Genomic DNA, 19,587 nt, shown 5'->3' with positions numbered 1-19,587 from the left:
TTAATGATTCTGGTTTTGCTGAGTCTTAACAAAGTTCCACAATGAAACCAGAAGACTGCAACAAAAACCAGGAAACCACCGAATTCCTTCTTAAATAATAATAATAATAATAATAATAATAATAATAATAATAATAATAATAATAATAATAATAATAATTCCCTGTCTCTCCTCACATATCTTAACGCTTTAATGAATGAATGCTTTAATCGGGCCACGAGGATGCTAATATCAGCTGAGTGTGTTTCCTGCAGACGCTGCAGTAAAGGCTGACACTGTTCTCCAGACGTCTTCAACACCATCAACGGCGACTCCACCCGCAGCAGACCCTGATACCCCCTCGCCTCCACAGAACCACATCACGGCTAAGAAACAGTTGAAGGCATGGCAGGGCTCAGTGGCTCAACCCACCTCCCTGCAGTCAAGCTGCACCTCCCAAAACTCCGACCGGATATGCCAGGATACATCTGAGCAGGCCTGGAGTCTGAGGCTGGCCCAGGATCAGGTTCAAGACGGCAGGATTTCTTTTTAACAGAGCAAACATAATGATTACCGTGTCTTTCATGTAAATACATATCAGTCCAGTAATGACTAAACCCTCCAACTGGTCCTGGTAGAAGGACACATCCTTTTAGTCTGCGTGTTAATCCTTTTTTCTAGAGCTGCTTCTGGTAGTTTTAGCTGTCCTCCATGTTTCACACCTGGGGGATTGTCATAGCCTTCTTGTTTTCCTGCTTGTACTTCAACCCCTCCTTTTAGTACCATATAGTTATTGTAGTCTTGTGATTGGTCCTGGTGTTTGACCCCTCCTTTTAGTACCTTAACCTTATCATAGTGTTGTGGTTGGTCCTGGTGTTTGACCCCTATATTTAGTTCCTTAACCTAATGTTAGTGCTGTGCTCCTGATCTTTGACCCCTCCTTTTAGTACTGTAACCTTATGTTAGTGCTGTGGTCCTGATCTTTGACCCCTTCTTTTAGTACCTTAGCCTTATCTTAGTGCTGTGGTCCTGATGTTTGACCCCTCCTTTTAGTACTGTAACCTTATGTTAGTGCTGTGGTCCTGATCTTTGACCCCTTCTTTTAGTACCTTAGCCTTATCTTAGTGCTGTAGTCCTGATGTTTGACCCCTTCTTTTAGTACCTTAGCCTTATCTAAGTGCTGTGGTCCTGATGTTTGACACCACCTTTTAGTACCTTAACCTTATCTTAGTGTTGTCATCCTGATGTTTGACCCCTCCTTTTAGTACCTTAACCTTATCTTAGTGCTGTGGTCCTGATGTTTGACCCTTCCTTTTAGTACCTTAACCTTATGTTATTGTTGTGGTCCTGATGTTTGACCCCTCCTTTCAGTTCATTGACTTCTACTTCTTTTTCTACTTCCAGACAGAGCAGTATGGCGACAGGAGGTGTGTCAGTCTGGCCTCGGATATGACTGGCACTCCCTGTGTTCCTGTCAGTTCTACCATGGTCCTCCAAGAATCCCCCCCACCAGAAGGGGCCTCTCCTGATGTGCCAGCCCCCTCCATCAGCACCAAGTTGTCTGGCCAGCGTACCTATCTGCAAAGCTTGGATCGCAGCAGCCGAGCCTGGGTGCTGTCTTCAGGAAAGACTCAGTCTTCGGATAAGGCCTGTGGGATGAAGCAGGACAGTGACAGCAACATCTGGTACAATCCGATTCCTGAGGAGGAGGATGCAGGATGTCCACGCAGGGAGGAGGATATATGGAGGAGGAGGGACGAGAGGGAAGAGGGAGCGGCAGATACCAAAGCAGAGCTGGGAGGAGTCTGGCCTGGATCAGCAGGATGTCATAGTATTGACTGTCCACTGGAAGGCACCAATATCAGTATTAGTCACCATACTGACATCCCTCCAGAAAACACAGGTAAGCTCTTACTGCCCCACCTGGATGTCTTTTAATCATAATGTATTCATACTATATTGGGATGCACCAAGACCAATGTCAGGTATCGGGTCCGATACTGTGCATGTGTCCTCAGAAAACGATTCTGATCCAACTGCACCCAATATCACTACAGTAATGTGACATTTACCCTTCATATTGGTATTCTGTATTGTGACTCATATCTAATTACTTGTACTTGTACTTGGTCTGATAAAGTGGTATTGGTGTGTGCCCAGTGAAATACATCTGTCCCTTTGTGGTTGTAACCAGTTTTTGTTAAAAAGACCCCCAGTATTGCTAAGTCTATGTGTTTCTCTCCTTCAGACCCTGCCCCCTCATACTCTAACCACGCCCCCATGAAGAAAGGGGGCATGGCTGGCAGTGTGATTGATAGGATCAGGTCTCCTGTTACAGTGAGGAAACTTTCCCTAAGAATGAAGAAACTTCCTGAGCTGGGCCGCAAACTCAGCCTTCGCTCCTCCTCTCGCGGCCATCGCGAGGGAAACGTCAGCGGAGGGGGCGGCGACGAGTCGACCAGTAAGACTGTATCATCATTGTCAGCCAACCAGAATGTGATCAGCAGATATCATCTGGATAGCTCCGCCCCTCCAGCCAGACCACAGAGACGATCATCAAGAGGACGCTCAGCCAAAGGAGGTAATTCCTTGCACATTGACCCTCTTAATCATGCGTTTTTGTATGAATTTCCATGTAGTTGATGCAGCTCTGTGTTGATGTGTCATTGAATAATGATAAGCTCCAATCTGGAACCTTCCTGGGCTACAAAGGCATAGTCATGCACCTGAAGTTGTTCAGTCATTACTAAAAACACGACAAGAAGAACTTCTTCACAAAAGCAGCTTACTTAGAACAAGAAGACTTTAGCTAACGTTATGTCCCTGCCCACCAGCTATTAAGCTATAAGTAGCTATCGTCAACTAGCCAAACTTTAATCCTACCTGCTGAACTCACAGGGGCTGATTTTTAAACAAATGTAATATGTTCTTTTTCCTTTTAGGTTATCTTAGTGATGGAGATTCCCCCGAGCTGCTGCCACGGCAACACGCCTCTCCTGTCACAACTTCACAGGAAACATCATGTGACGTCAGTTCGTTCCGACTGTACGTAGGCTCTGATCCACCAAGATGCAGCCAGCGGGTGACAGGTTTACTGACGATCCATCTGCTGGGCCTGGAGGAGATGAAGACCAGCAGGTAAGAGCACACCTGGAACCAGGTAACAGCATCTGATATAAATAAGGTTGCTGCTGATTGGCCATTAGACGTTTGTTTTAATGTCATAAGAGGAAGACAAATGATCTCCTGAGAGCTGAACTGCACATTCACTTAAATACAGTCAGTGTTGGAGCCCAGCAGCATCTAGTGGACATTAATTAAATTCAATGGGGTTCAACTTTATTTATAAAGGCCCAAAATCATATGGCGTTACAATCTGTACAATGTACAACATCGTCTGTTCTGGGACCTTCCATAAGACAAGGAAAACTCAAGGAGAGCAACAGAGGGGATCCTCTACCGGGATGAATCCTCTACCGGGATGGATCCTCTATCAGGATGGATACTCTATTAGGATGAATCCTCTACCAGGATGGATCCTCTACCAGGATGGATACTCTATCAGGATGAATCCTCTACCAGGATGGATCCTCTACCGGGATGAATCCTCTACCAGGATGGATCCTCTACCAGGAGCGAGCCTCTACCAGGATGGATCCTCTACCAGGATGGATCCTCTACCAGGAGGGAGCCTCTACCAGGATGAATCCTCTACCAAGATGGATCCTCTACCAAGATGGATCCTCTACCAGGAGGGAGCCTCTACCAGGATGAATCCTCTACCAAGATGGATCCTCTACCAAGATGGATCCTCTACCAGGATGGACATAAGACATTTCATGTCATGTGAATAGAATAAACAACAAGAATTAAAATATAGTCAATCCATATGACAAAACTTTACATCTAATGAGCAGCAACAGTAATTGTAATGACAAAATAACTATGAGAAAATGATCACCGCTTAAGATAACAGCAGCAGTGGATATAATATAATGATAATAATAATAAAGTAGAAATAGTAGCATATAGACTGGCGCCCTGTCCAGGGTGTACCCTGCCTTCGCCCAATGACAGCTGGGATCGGCTCCAGCCCCCCCGTGACCCTGAATACAGGATAAGCGGTAGACGATGGATGGATGGATGGAAATAGTAGCATAGTAAATAATGTAAATATGACAAAGTAACAACATGGGACATGCTTGATAGAGAGGGAGAGGAGAGAGGAGCTCTATGTATTGGAGGAAGCCCTCCAGTCTAGGCCTGTAGCAGCTCAACTAAGGGCTGGTCCAAAACAAGCCTGAACCAGCCCTAAGTATAAGTGATGTTAAATCTACTATTAAATATGGGGAGGGTGTCTGCTGCCCGGACTGACACTGGTATTGATTCCACAGGAGGGGAGTCTGAAGGCTCTGGCTCCCAGTCAGGCAAGAGGCAAGTAGCGCTGTCACTATGCGCTCGTGGGAGGGTCATGGGGAAAGAGGGAGTTCCCCGCTAAATGATGTGAGGATAAGCTTTAACTGCGTGTGCTGTTTGCAAACTTGCAATAATAACTGCAACGCAAACTGCGCCAGTCTTAGTAAATCTACCCCTCAGTGCTCTAGTAGCACAGTAAGGTTTGATGGTGCCTGACCATTAGCCTTGTAGGTGAGGAGAAGAATTTTAAATTCTATTCTGGATTTTACTGGCGCCAGTGCAGAAGCTAATAGCCTACAGGAGAAACGTGATCCCTTCTTCTAGTCAACACTGTCGCTGCAGTATTCTGGACAAGCTGGAGAGATATAAGGGATTTATTGGAACAGCCTATAATAAGAATTGCAATTATCCAGCCTCGCGCTAACAAATGCATGGACCACTTTTTCTGCATCTTTTAGACACCATGAGCCTGATTTTAGGAATGTTACCCAGGTGAAAGATGGCTATCCTTGTAGTTTGTAGTTTAACCGTCTGGCCTATTTGTGTCCACTTCACTATTCTTCAGTTCTTTTTTTTAGCTGTGTTAATGCATATGGAATGAAATTTCCCAAGGGTCAAGATTTTTTCCTGATTCATTAATTTTTTTTAACTTCAGCTCTTTATATATATATCAATAATATACATACATCCAATAGTACCACTTAGCTTCAACTTCCACTTCCACTTCTGGCCAATTGAAACCTCATTTTTTTAAATGTATTATTAAATCATACAATTTAGGTAAAATTACATCCTTTTAAAGACAACACTTGAACATTGTAGTTTTTAATGTTTTCTACCAGATTATGTAATCTCTCCATTTTTGGCCAAGAGAGCAATTTCATGTAATATTGTTAGTTTCCAATAGGGGCGTATGATGGCTTACTGCACTCCAATGGAGCAAATTAATTACACAATTTTGATCATAAGGATGTCAGATAGTGTTTTTTGTGCATGAAAACATTGTGCCTGTGCATGAAATTGCAGCACAAATATGTATTTGCAAGACAGAGTGAAATAAATGATCCAAGTTGCAGTGCATTTCTGTTGATGCAGGCTATCATCAGTTTTGAGTTTCCCCGGCACACTCATTCTGTTTTGATAGTGATTTTGAACAAAACCAGAATGTGTGATCCTGATCAAAGATGAGTCCTTACGGTGGGTTGAGGCCACGGCAGTGTCCTCATATAGTTCCACATATATCATTAGATCATCTGTTTCAAGAACAATAACTTTACTTTAACATTCATTACCATGGAGACGAAGCACCAGTTTTGGTAATTCACCCACAACTGAAAACTGCAGTTTGTTTCCGTCACCAGCACTGGAGCATGTGAAAGAATGGTAGGCTCTATGGTTAGATGATTCTTGCCGAAATGCACCTTGGGAGTTGCAGTTAACAACTACCTCAAAGCTTTATGTCCCCAGACTTCCTGTACCTTTTGGGTTTTTATCAAAGAACCAGATATTTTCTAACAGAGTTGTTCGACTTTTATGCTGATAAAAAGCTGTCAGTTACTTTGTCTATTGGACAAATGAAAGGGACTTTTACTGCAGGAACCATCTGAAATAACTCTCACACTGTAACTAATCAACGGTGGCACCATTAAGTTCAAGACTTTGACCCCAGAAAGCAACACATTCTGGCCTGTTGGTTGTAGTCTTGGGTCCAGATTCTTCTTGTGTATGTGTCCTCAGGTCAGAGAGCAGTAAGGACGTTTTTGTGGCTATCCAGATTGATGGGGTCACAAGAGCAAGGACTGCTCTCCTAAACCTGCGAGGCTCCTCCCTCCCACTGAACCACACCTTCCACCTGGAGCTGGAGCGTGCCCGGCAGCTCCGCATCGTGGCCTTAACACCAGGTAGGCTACTTTTACTGGATGTAAACCAGGTTTATTCATGCTGCTACTACAACCGTGAGCAGTGCCACCACTATTACTACTAATATTACTAGTACTATATCGACTACTACTACCAGCTCTGATACTAACATTCCTCTGCTGGAACTGTGAGCACTGCCACCACCACCACTACTACTACTACTACTACTACTACTACTACTACAACTACTCCTGTCATGCTAAAGATTGGACATACTGGTCAGTGTCAGGTTTAACTAGTTATATTTTGGGGCTCAGACTGCACATCCGGGAAGGGATCAGGTTCAGTTTTCTACAATGTGGTGCCGTCCAATCACTGAAGTAAACCATGTGCGTACTTGTTGCAACACTGACTTAAGTGACTTGCAGAAGTTGATATAAAGGAACCATAAAACTGAACTATTGATGCTCTTCTCAGTTATCTCTGTGTTGTTCTGTCCCTGCAGTCAGTCCTCCAGCAGTTGGGCAGTCTAAACCATGTCCAGGTGGTCCAGGTGGTCCAACCAGGAACAGAGTCTGTGGTCTTGGTGGTGTCTCCATCCCTCCACTCTTTAAAGGTTCGCCACACTACATTGATATCAGCAGTTCAACATCATGTTTGAATGTTTGAAAAACGATGTTGTGTCTCTCAGGGAGTCGTAGTCAGCAGCTCTGTGTCAAATTGGACCCCAGAGGACTTCTTTACATCAAACTGTCTCTGCAGGAGAAATGGGACACACAGGTACACACTACTACTACTACTACTACTACTACTACTACTACTACTACTACTACTACTACTACTACTACTACTACTACTACAGTGGTACAGGAATCAGTTCAACAGTTTAACAGTTCAGATCAGAGCTGTGGACTTTTAATCCTGTAAGTGTTATTAAGTCTTGAGTTTGATCACAGTAATTACTAGAGCAACATTGAATTCCACCTCATACTACTGCTAATCCTATATTGGGACATTTCAAAATACTTTGTGTCCTCAGACCAGCAGTGACACATCAGTGCCTCGTAATGTGTTTGGGCTGGAACTGCATCATCTGGTGGAGAAAGAAGGATCCGCATCTCCTATCCCTCTACTGATCCAGAAGGCTGTAGCCGAGATAGAACGACGAGGACTGAAGGTATCTGTCTCTATTGTCCCATTAATAGAAATAGAACAAAGAATGACAAGGACTGAGGGTCCTAAGGAGACGAGGAACAGATGTATCTGAAGGAGCAACTAACTCATGAGCTGGGACATTGGTCTGGTTGGTCACAGCAATGAGGCCTTTCAGAGATTCTGGTGCAGGATTCTAGAGATTCAGTCAAGACTTTATCCACATCTGATTGCCGTTGACCTGGTCTGTCTGTCCTTCAGGTGGTGGGTCTTTACAGACTGTGTGGTTCTGCTGCGGTGAAGAAGGAGCTCAGGGATTGGTTTGAGAGGAACAGTTCAGCCGTGTGCCTCAGTGAGGACCTCTACCCCGACATCAACGTCATTACAGGTTAGTGGATACACCACCAGCTGACTCGGACCTGAAGACTTGAACCTGAAGCCTTAGTGAGACGTCAGGGCCACCAAGGTCTTCTCCTGAATCATTACCATCAGGTCAAACTTATGACCTTTGACCTTGGTATCTCAGGTAGCTAACAGATCTCTCTGAATAAGGGACATGATGTCCTCATAGTCAGACAAGTGTCAGTGAGCAACCTCCTTATGTTTGTAGACCATAATATGTCAGACCTGGTAAAAATGATGGAGACCTGATCCTGGTGGTTCAGAATTAGAGAGACTCATAACTGTGGTACCTTCAACTGGATATTTAGGACATGACCTATAACTTGGACTTGGACTTTGGTCCAAACACACTGAAAGCATGTAGCATGTATCGTTCAAATGAAGATGTGACGATCCAGCAACCAGAAACAATAAAGAAACACATGACTAATTAATAGAATTACAGCTATGGTTGCTTTCACTGTTTAAAGGAGGACTGAATGTGTCTGTCTCTGGTGTCCCATTAATAGAAATAGAAGACGAGGACTGAAGGTGTCTGTCTCTAGACTCCCATTAATAGAAATAGAAGACGAGGACTGAAGGTGTCTGTCTCTAGACTCCCATTAATAGAAATAGAAGATGAGGACTAAAGGTGTCTGTCTCTAGTGTCCCGTTAATAGAAATAGAAGACAAGGACAGGTGACAGAATCCACCTGAGTGACTTGTACATGTCCTGATGGTGTTTTTTTAGGTATACTGAAGGACTACCTGAGGGAGCTGCCATCGCCACTCATCACCAGGACTCTCTACCAGGTTGTCAGGGAGGCCATGACCCTGAGACCTCCACAGGCCCCAACAGGGACCCCTGAAACCCAGGTGGCCCAGAGCACTGTGGAGCTGCTGTCCTGTCTTCCACCTCCAGAGAGGGTAACACAGATTATTACTGTCTGTCTCTTTGTGTCAGCCCTGTGTTAGACTGGTTACCTGTCTGTCTCTACATGTCAGCCCTGTGATAGACTGGTTACCTGTCTGTCTCTACATGTCAGCCCTGTGATAGACTGGTTACCTGTCCAGGTGTACCCTGCCTTTGCCCACTGTCAGCTGGGATCGGTGGTAAGCGGTTGATGATGGATGATCTCTGCACATAAACAACCACATGAGCGAGGATCAGTTTGATGTACAGCTGTGCAATGTATTTTGACCAATTTGCACTGGCTCCCTGCAAACGCACCGAAGATTACCCATAACACCATTCATTTCAGACATTTGCAGAGATCGTAACACGTATCTTCAGTCAAGATTCCAGACCGATTGAAATAGAAGTATATATTAAAATAAAGGTTTGCCTCCTGGTTTCACCAGGATGCTAATGGATTTAAAAACATGACAGTCTGGAAATAGAAATCATACGGTGGTCTTTCTTTACTGTTGAGACCTTATTATGGTGAATCAACACTCTGAATTTATTTCCTGTCTTCAGGCCACCCTGTCTCTCCTGCTGGACCACCTCAGCTTGGTGGCGTCCCTCAGCTCCTCCAACAGGATGACGCACCAGAACCTGGCGGTCTGCTTCGGCCCGGTGCTCCTAACACCAACTCAGGAGGCTTGGAGGGGGGTCCGAGGAGGAAGAGGAGGAGGAAAGGGCTTCGGTCATGGTGAAGAAATGGCGAGCGCCATAGATTTCAAACGACACATTGAGGCTTTGCACTACCTGCTGCAGCTGTGGCCAGGTGAGACAGGAGGTGCTACATTGTCCAAAAGCTCCACCAACTTTTATACCGCCTTACCTTTAACAGGTGTCACTCTGCTCAGCATCCTTTTTTGCTCCTCATATCTTCTTCCTCAGTGCCGACCCATCAATTCCCAGCAGATGACCACATTGACATCTCCCCGCCTCCCTCACCCGCCCTTACCCATAACCCCGATGGACATCAACAGCGGCATCCTAAATTGCGATTGGCCCTGCCCCAGAACACTGAAGAGGAAGTAGTAGTGTCACGTCGGGGTCGAGGGGGCCTGGCCCGGCTGGATAGTCCTCCACCAATCAATCGATACGCTGGAGACTGGAGCATATGTGGACGAGATCTCCTGTCTGGACAGGAAGCGGACTATGATGAGGTGGCAGGAAGTGAGAGTGACGGAGGTAAACAGACAAGCAGGGCAGTTAATCAAATGTATTTCTATTCCTTGATGGCAGCCACAGCTCTTTTTCACTATACAGATGGCGGCAGTAGAGCGTTTTTAATTAAAATTAACCACAGCTGCCAGTTTGTGGTTCTGGGACTTGTGGGTCTGCCCCACTGAGTCTGAGACAAGACCAAGTCAGTCAAGTCAGTTGAATCCAAAGTTTATTCAGGATTCTTCATCTTCATCTGTCCTTTGGTTCATACCTTCATTCAAGTCTGTGATTATTTATTAGCTCAACTCATGATTACAACAGTTTTTGTGGACGACTGGAGACTTTAAACCTTAACGTTGTCCTGATTCTTCTGACCCCCACTCATTCTTCTTCCCGTTTCAGGCAGCATTGATGGGGAGGAGAAAGAGAAGAAGGAGGCGTGGTCCTCAGAAGGAGGAGGTCTGTACGTGGACGAGTTCATGGATTTTGACGCTCCGTTCAATTGTCGACTTAGTCTGAAAGACTTTGACACTCTGATCCATGATCTGGACCGAGAGCTGGCAAAACAGATCAACATCTGTCTGTAGAAGCAGATTAATTTATTTCTCTGATCCAAAGGTAAAGGAAGCTTCAGTGGGTTGACTCGTCATAACATATTATTATGCAGATGTTGTTTCCCACAGTTCCTCTGAAGATGTGAACTGAACTGTGTTATTGTTGTTCTGGGTATCAGGGTAGCATCCTGGTGGATCCTGGTGGATCATGTCGGGGCTGTTTGCACTGTTGAAACCATAATTTCACTTGTTGAAATTTTAAGTCAAAATGAAAAAACTGCAAAACGCATCGCTCTGCTGCTTCAGTCACCCCCTGCTGGTTTCTGTTAGTCCTGCAGGTTTATGTACCCCCTCTTTGGGTTTCTTTGAGTCATATAGGTTTATATCAGTTCCACTGCCTCTGCAGATTACTGTTAGTGCTGCAAGTTTCTGTACCACCCTGCAGATTCCTGTTTGTCCTGCAGGTTTATATTAGTGCTGCAGGTTTATGTTAGTGCTGCAGGTTTCTGTACCCCCTACATATTCCTGTTAGTCCTGCAGGTTTCTGTCAGCCCCCTGCAGCTTTTTGTTAGGGCGCACTCATACTCGGCCCAGTTTATCCGTACTGTGTCAAAGCACGGTTGTCCCCCCTTCCCAGTCCCCCGCCGGCCTGCACTCACATTGCTTCAGGTCCAACCAGGCCTGATACGGTCTGAGTAGATCACTGAGTGATAATGAGCAGAACGGCCTATTAATTATACGTCATGTTCACATTGCATACCTGTGCTTGTGCTGGTGGATGAGCAACCGTACCGTGTCGAAGTCCACCTCTTCCAACCATGCCAGGGCCCAGGAAGTGGACCAGGCTTGAACTGGGTACAGAGCACTCACACTAGTCAAACAAACTGTACTTTGGGGGTCAAACATGGTTGTGCACGGTACGGATTGCGATGATTGAGAATGATTCCCTTAGTCCTGCAGGTTTCTGTCAGCCCCCTTGCTGGTTTCTATTAGATCTGCAGGTTTTTGAGAGTTCTGCAGGTTTCTATCAGCCCCCCTTTAGGTCTCTGTTAGTCCTGCAGGTTCCAGGTGCCGCCCATGAGGTGGAAGAGCACAGCGATGTGAGGCAGCAGGTCGTCAGTATTTTAATGGTACAGAGTTTCTAACTGATGATGTTGTGAAAGAAAACGATGCCATACTCAGTGTTACGAACAATGTTCTTGTTGTTGTTTTGATCTGTTCTCTGTGTTTTTGTTTGTTGACAGTATTACTTTGTTTTGCACAACAATAATAAGCACTTATGTTTTTTTTATTGATGCTGACGATGTTTCTATGCAGATGATGCAACCAAGTATTGAAGCACAGTTCCTGTTGGAACAGACCACAGCAGCTTGTCTGTATGTCTTATTAACCTGACCAACCATTAAACACATTGTTATTATTATTATTATTATTATTATTATTATTATTTATAATTATTATTATTATTTTTCATACTCAGTTACTGGGCTGTAATTATTACCAGCAGTACTAAAAACACTTATTTACTGTTTGATTGCTTTTGGTTCAAACTGGGTCCAAGCTGAAGAAATTCTGAATACTAACAGATTGGCGGGTTACTTCTATGTGAAACATTTGCTTCCAGTGGAGCAAATCTTTTATTTTTGGGTTGTAAAGTTTAACGTGGTGAATTTTGACTGCAGGTCGGCTGCTTCGATAATCAGCAGGAAGAAAATGATGTCGTTAGGCAGCAGAAGAGAGAGTCCAAACTCAAATGTGGTTAAAGGCATAGATGTTAGTATCTTTTAATTTTGTGAGCAGTTGCTCTTCCTGTTACATCATGATCCCGAGTAAGAGTAACAACAAATCAATAGGCCTTCAGACAACTACGACTATAGAATAACTGTTACAGGGTTGTGAATTTTGTGTATTTTTTCTGTGCTCCGTTTTGCCTGCGCTGTCTCTCCATGTTCCCAGTAGGTGGGTGTAACAATGATTCTGACTGGGAGTACTGATTGATGGGGCCGGCCCATTAAAACCTGCCCATTTCCAAGATGGCTCTCTCTCTCTTTCGCCCTTGCTTTGGCAGACGCTGGCTCGCACACTTTAGTTTAATATTTTCTTTGTTAACTTTGGTCTGTTCACTCAGTAGCCTAAGTATTTTTGATCTTTTATTTTATGATTTGAGTGGTTGCATACTTTCCTTCCCCTTTGTAGCCATCAGTTCAGCGAGGGTAAGTCATTTAGTTTCCCCGGAAGACTCAGCGGTGGCCTGTGCCCTGGGAAAGTTTTTTGTTTTCCCTTTTGTCACCTTTTTGCAGTGGCCGTCTCATTTTAACATTGTTACTCAATTTTGAAATGTCAGGAAGTTTAAATTCTTAAACTCAAAGAAATGAAAACGAGAAATATACAATTACATTTTTTCCCAGAAAACCGTTTCCCTGTGACATGTTATTTGTTCGTAAGGTTTAATGTGGACTTGTTGGCTCGTCCTCGACGTGAATATTTTTCTATGCATATTTATCTGCTCCTCTACGTGCACCTAGAGCTTGTTGTTTGTTTTGCAAAAATCCACTGCGCCCATATCATCCTGTCTCAGCGCAGTTCACAGTTCGTGCACACACCGTAGATCCCGCCTCCCCCCCTCACGCTTGTTACAATATCACAGGCACACGCCTCAAGCTAGGCATACGCTAAATGACGTTAGCAGTTGCTATCTATGAGTAAGTTAGCCAGCCTACCTCTGTGTAGCGTGTACTCCATGCCGTTTATCGACAAGAGAAGAAACGGGCGCATTCACAGGAATCTGGTACACGCGCACTGACAACACTCGGTGGGAGGGAGCAGAGGAGCTCGGTGGTAGAGGGGGAGGGGCGTGAGTGTTGGAAACATTCGAAATTTGACCGAGTCAACTCGAACTGCCAACTGCAATCACTTTGGTGTCACTCGTAATATTAGACTTGTCCCACCATTCAATGAGAAAGATGGAAGAAGTTGGACAAGTTCTTTGCTCATTTCGAGAGAGTCGCTACAGTTTTGAAATGTCCATGCAAGGTGTGGTCCATGACTTTACAATGCATTTTTGTGGGTAAAGCGCAGCAAGCTTAGTGTCACTTGTCGTTAGAGGATGCTGCTGATTATGAGAAAGTAAAGCAAGCAGTATTGCACATTAATTCACTTGTTTCTGAAGCGTACAGACAGAAGTATAGCATTTACCTGAGGCACTCACGCATTTCGAGTTCATGCGTCAGAAAGAGATGTTTGATCAGGATATATCAACATTTGAGGGCCTTCGTAATGTAGTGATTCTAAAAGACTTTAAAAGCTGTCTTATGAAAAGTGTCGTCACGTTTGTCAATGAGCACAAAGATTTAACACCATCTAGCGCTGCGGTGCTGGCTGACGACTAAGTTCTGGCGCATAAGGGTACAAGCTCTTGTCCTGTAAAGTTTCAGCAGAACAGCAATTCAAAGAGGTTCTCTTAGGCCTTTTAAAGAAGCTGTAGCAGCAAGCACTCCAACTTCAGAGAATAAAAGAGTGACTTACCCCAAAGATTCTGTCCCTCTCTGTGGATACTGTAAAAAGCCTGGACATTTAATTCCCGACTGTTATTCGTTGAAACGTAAAAACAAGTCTCTTGACTCCACTGCTTCACCTAAGTCTGAATCTGGTTTGGGACTATGTGTTTCAACATTTTCTTTGACGTCTTGGAAAGACGAGAGTATTTGTCAGTCTTTTGCATGAGTTATTATGGATGGTTTTGTCACTTTGCTCGAAGAGTCTAATGTGCGCATGCCTATAAAAACATTTTGTGACACAGCTGCGTCGTTTCATTTTGGAAAAGGTCCTGCCTTTCAGTGAAAAGTCTCATACTGGTGCGAGTGTCTTTATGCAGGGTTTTGACATGGGATTTGTGAATGTGCCATTACATGAAATTTCACTCTCTTCTGATTTAGTCAGGCACTGTAAAAGTGGGATACGGTTAGGATTTCACATCTGACTGATAATTACTAAAGAACCTCTGAGGATCAAAACATGACATCATTCACAAACAACGTCCTGGAATTTAATAGTAATATACTAATATAATACTAATATATCATCATCATCATCATCAATACGTATAAATACTTTCTTTAACGGTTCTTCTTGGCTGTAGCTGTCTGCCTGTCAGACCTGTTTTTGGGCTATAATCCCCCTCTAATGTCCCGTGACTTTCCTGTGTAACAGCCTGTCCCTCTATATTTGTCTTCGTTCTGATTGGCGGAGAGAGAGCGCAGCTGACTTCCCAGAGCGCTGATTGGGCTTTACTGTCTGGCAGGGGGCGTCTTTCAGCACTCTGCCTTGCAGCTGCTTTTCCTCCCAAAATGGCTGAAAAATAAAACGAAAATAATTCAAATGTAAGAGTAGAAACAGAACGCTGTCGTGCTCGCTGTCGCCTGTTGGATTCTACTGAGAAAAACGGTTAAATGAACTACACCAGGTAGAGTCTGATGTAGTCTGTTTCTACTGCGTTCTACTATCTAATGAGTTCTACTGTTTCTACTGAGTTCTACTGATCCTGTTAGTCTATGTTCATGTTTCTACTGAGTTCTACTGTTTCTACTAAATTCTATTTTCTGTTCTGTTCTACTGATCTTGTCTGTGTTCATGTCTCTAATGTTTCTACTGAGTTCTACTGATCCTGATAGTCTGTGTTCATGTTTCTACTGAGTTCAACTGATCCTCTATGTATTTAATGGGTTGAGTTTAGAATTAATTTGATGTGGTGGATGAAGGATTTCAGAAAGAAGAAAAACAATTCTGGATATATTCTCACTTCCTGGTGGAAGTCCTGATGGACCGTCCTCAGGAAGTCCTGGTGGACCATCCTCAGGAAGTCCTGGTGGATCATCCTCAGGAAGTCCTGATAGACCGTCCTCAGGAAGTCCTGGTGGATCATCCTCAGGAAGTGCTGATGAGACTATCTGAACTCATCGGTTGATTCAAACAGCAGTTTGGTTGGAACCACTTGAACCCTGTTGGCTGTCTTTCCTCAGGGTTCTCCAAATCCTGAACCCTGGCCAGGGGTCTCTCAGGGTCCATCTCCCAGAATGCCCGTGGACATGGCCGTGAGGATATGCGTGGCCAGCTCTCCTCCTCTGTGTTCCTTCTTCCCTGACTATGACAGCCACTGTTCCTCACCAGCTCTGTTGAAGCGCTGCGAACCACTGCGTCCCTGTCTTTCCTCCAGTAACGATGTCACCACGGCAACCATGATGTCCATGGCTGCAGAGATCAGCGGCCCGTCGTGGCTGAGGAGGAGGAAGAAGAAGAGAGTGGTCTTTGCAGACTCTCAAGGTTTGGCGCTCACCGCCGTCCATGTGTTTAAGGAGAATGAGGATGACCTGCACACCGAACTGCAGTTCCACCTGATGGCGATAGAGGGCGCTACCGCTGGACTCCAGCTGAGGGACAAGACAGGTGGGCAGCTGTTCTTCTGTAGTGAATGTAAGAATTGTAGGTTTGGAAATGTTTATTTTGGATTGTATGTGTGGCCCTAAGGGGCTGCACAGTGGTGTAGTGGGTAGCACTGTCGCCTCACAGTGAGAGGGTTCCGGGTTCAATTCCCGGGTCGGGTTTGGGTTCCTTCTGTGTGGAGTTTGGATGTTCTTCCCGTGTTAGTGTGGGTTCTCTGCGGGTTCTCCGGCTTGCAATGAAAACAAGCAGAATCAAGTTAAAACCCCCAAAATAAAAGAGTTGCTATTCCTCTTCCAGATGTTGCAGATTGTGGTTTCGGTCTGGTCCTGGACTTCACCCAGCCAGCTACAGACTATCTGGACTTGAGGAAACGACTCAAAGCCCAGCAGGTTTGTCTGGAGACCTGTTATCTCCAGGAGCGTCTGCTCTCAGGCACTGTCCAGGTCCGCAACCTCAGCTTTGACAAGTCCGTCTCAGTCCGAATCACGTTTGACTCTTGGAACTCCTTCCAGGACGTTCCATGTCTGTACCTGAACAACGTCTATGGCTGCCCAGACACCAATACTTTCTCCTTCTCTGTCTCGGTACCAGACTTCCTTGAGCCCTCCAACAGAGTGGAGTTCTGCATCCAGTACCAGACTAATGACCACATCTTCTGGGACAACAACCAGGGGAACAACTACCGGCTGGTTGACCCAAACGCCAGCCCAACCAAGAGCCTGAAGGGTCCTGCTGGGCTGGAGATCCAGAGGGACCGCTGTGGAGAGAAGAGGCAGGAGATGGAATTTGATCACTTCGGAAGTCCGAGGACATCAGCAGGTATCTTCCCTGAATGGCAGAGCTGGGGTAATGTGGAGACCAGTGCCCCATACTGGTAAGACCTCCACAGGACATGTTTTTAGTGTTGCACTCACCACAACTTTCCCAAGATGGAAAAGATTCTCAGGGCCCTGAGCACCCTAAGCACTGAGACCCCAGTTATCTTCTGGATGTCGTCCTGATGGGTTTTTAAGAGACACTACAGATTATTATCCTTATTATTATTATTATTATTATTTGTATTATTTGTATTATTATTGTTTCACTGAGCCACTTTAGTTGAACCTAGCACAAGTCTTTATGAAAGCGGGGGTCTCTGCGTCACAGCCAGTTCTGACATTCTGTCACTCCTGCTGTGGCTTGAATCTGGCTTATCTGGGTTTCCCGGAAGCCTGCTGCCCTATAAGAACCAGACCTGCTTCACATCTGGTCCTGCTTTGCTACAATTAGCCCGGCTCGGCTTGATCCGAAAGAGTATTTAAACATGGCAGGACTTTATATTCTCCAACATCACAGTCTTGTTTTTGACTAATGAACAACATCAGGATGGTTGATTGAAGGAGGATTCATATGCATTCTGGTCCAAGTTTGTGACTTGTTCCTCACCTCTTTAGGAAATGCAGACCTCCTGTCAATCCTTTCGTTTCCACCATGACACCTAATTCAGAATTCCTGACACAGCTGCCAGAGAGGCCAGCAGGGTTTAAAACAGTACCAGATATCTGGGTATGGCTGATACAAGTACCAATCTGACACCCGTGTTTAATTAAACATACATTAATTCATGTAATGTATCACTGTGATACATTATGAATTCACATTTCTCACAATAATGGTATTCAACCCCAGCCCGCTGTAGTTGTCACAACCTAACTTTGTAGTTTACTGGTCTCAACCTAACTATGTAGTTTACTGGTCTCAACCTAACTATGTAGTTTAGTCGTCTCAACCTGACTATGTGGTTAAGTCGTCTCAACCTAACTATGTTGTTTAGTCATCTCAACCCAACTATGTAGTCATCTGTGAATGGAGCGTGACAATGTTTTTTATCCTATTAGTTGTTGTCGTTTTTATCCACCTGCTGTAGTCATGTTGTCATGGTAACTGCTATACAGTTGATGGAGAGGTAAAGATAAACATGCACTTCCTCAACATTAACATCCATTTGTGTTTGTGGTTTTTAGTTTGTAGTTTTCATATTTATTTTAGACATTCATGTTAATTAGTTTAGCATCTGAATATAAATGGAGCAAATTGAAGATGTTGTTCCACATGCTTCAGCTTTCAGAAAGCATGAAGATGAACTTATTAACTGCTGATCACCTGGACCTGTTTGAGGACCTGTTTGAGGACCTGTTTGAGCACAGTGATGTAAATCATGTAACAGGAAGTCTTGAAGTCTTGTTGTCCAGATGTTTGATGAACTGCTGCCTTGTGTTGCATTCAAGTCAAGTCAGATTAATTGTACACTGAAACTTTGTGATCCCCGTCTTTGTTAGTTCTTATTTTTATTTCCTCTTTTAAATTGTATATTAGCTGGCTGCTAGCACCAGTAGCTGTACTGTATGTTCCATGTATAATAGGAAGTGATTGTTACCTTTGTGTTTTGTGTCCTTTCACAATAAAATTGTAAGCTTAGTATTTCTGCTTGCATCATCACTCTCATTATTTTATATATATATATATATATATATATATATATATATATATATCTTATATATAGAATCTTCTCTCTCTCTCTCTCTCTCTCTCTCTCTCTCTCTCTCTCTCTCTCTCTCTTATATATATATACATATATATATATATTATGGCATGCCATTCAGGAAATTAATCTTTGAATATATGGAATGAAACTTTGAATATATTGAATGAATCTTGAATATATTGAATGAACGTTTGAATATATGGAATGAATCTTGAATATATTGAATGAATCTTGAATATATTGAATGAATGTTTGAATATTTGGAATGAAACTTGAATATATGGAATGAATCTTGAATATATTGAATGAATGTTTGAATATATGGAATGAAACTTGAATATATTGAATGAATGTTTGAATATATTGAATGAATGTTTGAATATATTGAATGAAACTTGAATATATTGAATGAACGTTTGAATATATTGAATGAACGTTTGAATATATGGAATGAAACTTGAATATATTGAATGAATCCTTGAATATATGGAATGAAACTTGATTAACGTCATCAAGGCACAGCCGCCATCTTGTACTTTAATGTGTAACGTGTAGATGCCTGGATGCTGCTGCAAGAAGCAAGTGACAATGAGTCAGTCAGCTCGGAATCTTGTAGAAGCAATATTAAGCAATGAGGACATCATTAACACGTGGCAGACCGACTACAACAGGCCAGGCAGCACTTGTTTATCAGGCCAACCTAAGGCAAAATATTGACCGAAGCATGCCTTCAACCTCACAGGAGTCCTCCACAACTGCCCCCGTATACAATCTCCGTCCGTACACAAGAAAGGGCCCAAGACACAAGAGGTAAGACTAGCTAGGCTTTATGTAAAAGATGAGGACTCGCAGTAGAGTAGCGTAAAATATTCTATAGTCTACATTGCACATCTTCATCTCCTGTTTTTCTACTCCTTTGCACTATTCAGTTTTTTGTGTTTTTCTATTTCTCTTGCACTACTTGGAATTTATTTTATTTATTGTACATATATTTTGTTTTGTTATATCCGTAGGTCGGAGAGAAACGCATTTTCGATTCCTCTGTATGTCTGGCACATATTGCAGATTTGACAATAAAGCTGACTTTGACTTTGAAAGCACAAATAATGTATTGAGCATGAAGAAAACAACACTCTTGTTATGGTGTTTTCTTGGACACCCAG

General features: G+C 43.7%; 2 protein-coding genes across 7 annotated transcripts in view; both read left to right on the top strand.

Moving 5' to 3' along the window:
- syde1 (synapse defective Rho GTPase homolog 1) overlaps positions 1-11,887 on the top strand; it is a 14,836-nt gene extending 2,949 nt beyond the window's left edge. The window contains exons 2-15 of one of the 2 annotated variants that reach the window (XR_014599217.1): positions 255-505; positions 1,384-1,882; positions 2,228-2,560; positions 2,922-3,117; positions 6,133-6,296; positions 6,761-6,871; positions 6,947-7,035; positions 7,295-7,432; positions 7,669-7,795; positions 8,540-8,715; positions 9,269-9,518; positions 9,635-9,931; positions 10,310-10,886; positions 10,926-11,887. Coding sequence is in view for 1 of the 2 variants with exons in the window: in XM_084039892.1 (XP_083896018.1) it covers positions 255-505; positions 1,384-1,882; positions 2,228-2,560; positions 2,922-3,117; positions 6,133-6,296; positions 6,761-6,871; positions 6,947-7,035; positions 7,295-7,432; positions 7,669-7,795; positions 8,540-8,715; positions 9,269-9,518; positions 9,635-9,931; positions 10,310-10,494 (2,816 nt within the window). In the remaining variant the exon portion in view is untranslated. Of the gene's footprint in view, positions 1-254; positions 506-1,383; positions 1,883-2,227; positions 2,561-2,921; positions 3,118-6,132; positions 6,297-6,760; positions 6,872-6,946; positions 7,036-7,294; positions 7,433-7,668; positions 7,796-8,539; positions 8,716-9,268; positions 9,519-9,634; positions 9,932-10,309 lie in introns of both variants that reach the window. The other variant, XM_084039892.1, reaches the window with a different exon arrangement.
- A 2,848-nt stretch (positions 11,888-14,735) lies between these two features.
- The window catches only part of LOC311032831 (protein phosphatase 1 regulatory subunit 3C-B-like), a 90,089-nt gene continuing 85,237 nt past the window's right edge, over positions 14,736-19,587 (top strand). For 2 of the 5 annotated variants that reach the window (XR_014599218.1, XR_014599219.1), the window contains exons 1-3: positions 14,738-14,923; positions 15,480-15,903; positions 16,198-17,741. Coding sequence is in view for 3 of the 5 variants with exons in the window: in XM_084039894.1 (XP_083896020.1) it covers positions 15,534-15,903; positions 16,198-16,778 (951 nt within the window). In the remaining 2 variants the exon portion in view is untranslated. Of the gene's footprint in view, positions 14,924-15,479; positions 15,904-16,197; positions 18,359-19,587 lie in introns of those variants that run through there. The other 3 variants (XM_084039895.1, XM_084039896.1, XM_084039894.1) reach the window with 3 other exon arrangements.

This window comes from Eutrigla gurnardus (assembly GCF_963514095.1).
Source record: "Eutrigla gurnardus genome assembly, chromosome: 22".
Taxonomy (NCBI): Eukaryota; Metazoa; Chordata; class Actinopteri; order Perciformes; family Triglidae; genus Eutrigla; species Eutrigla gurnardus.
This window is presented reverse-complemented; position numbering and strand designations above follow the sequence as displayed.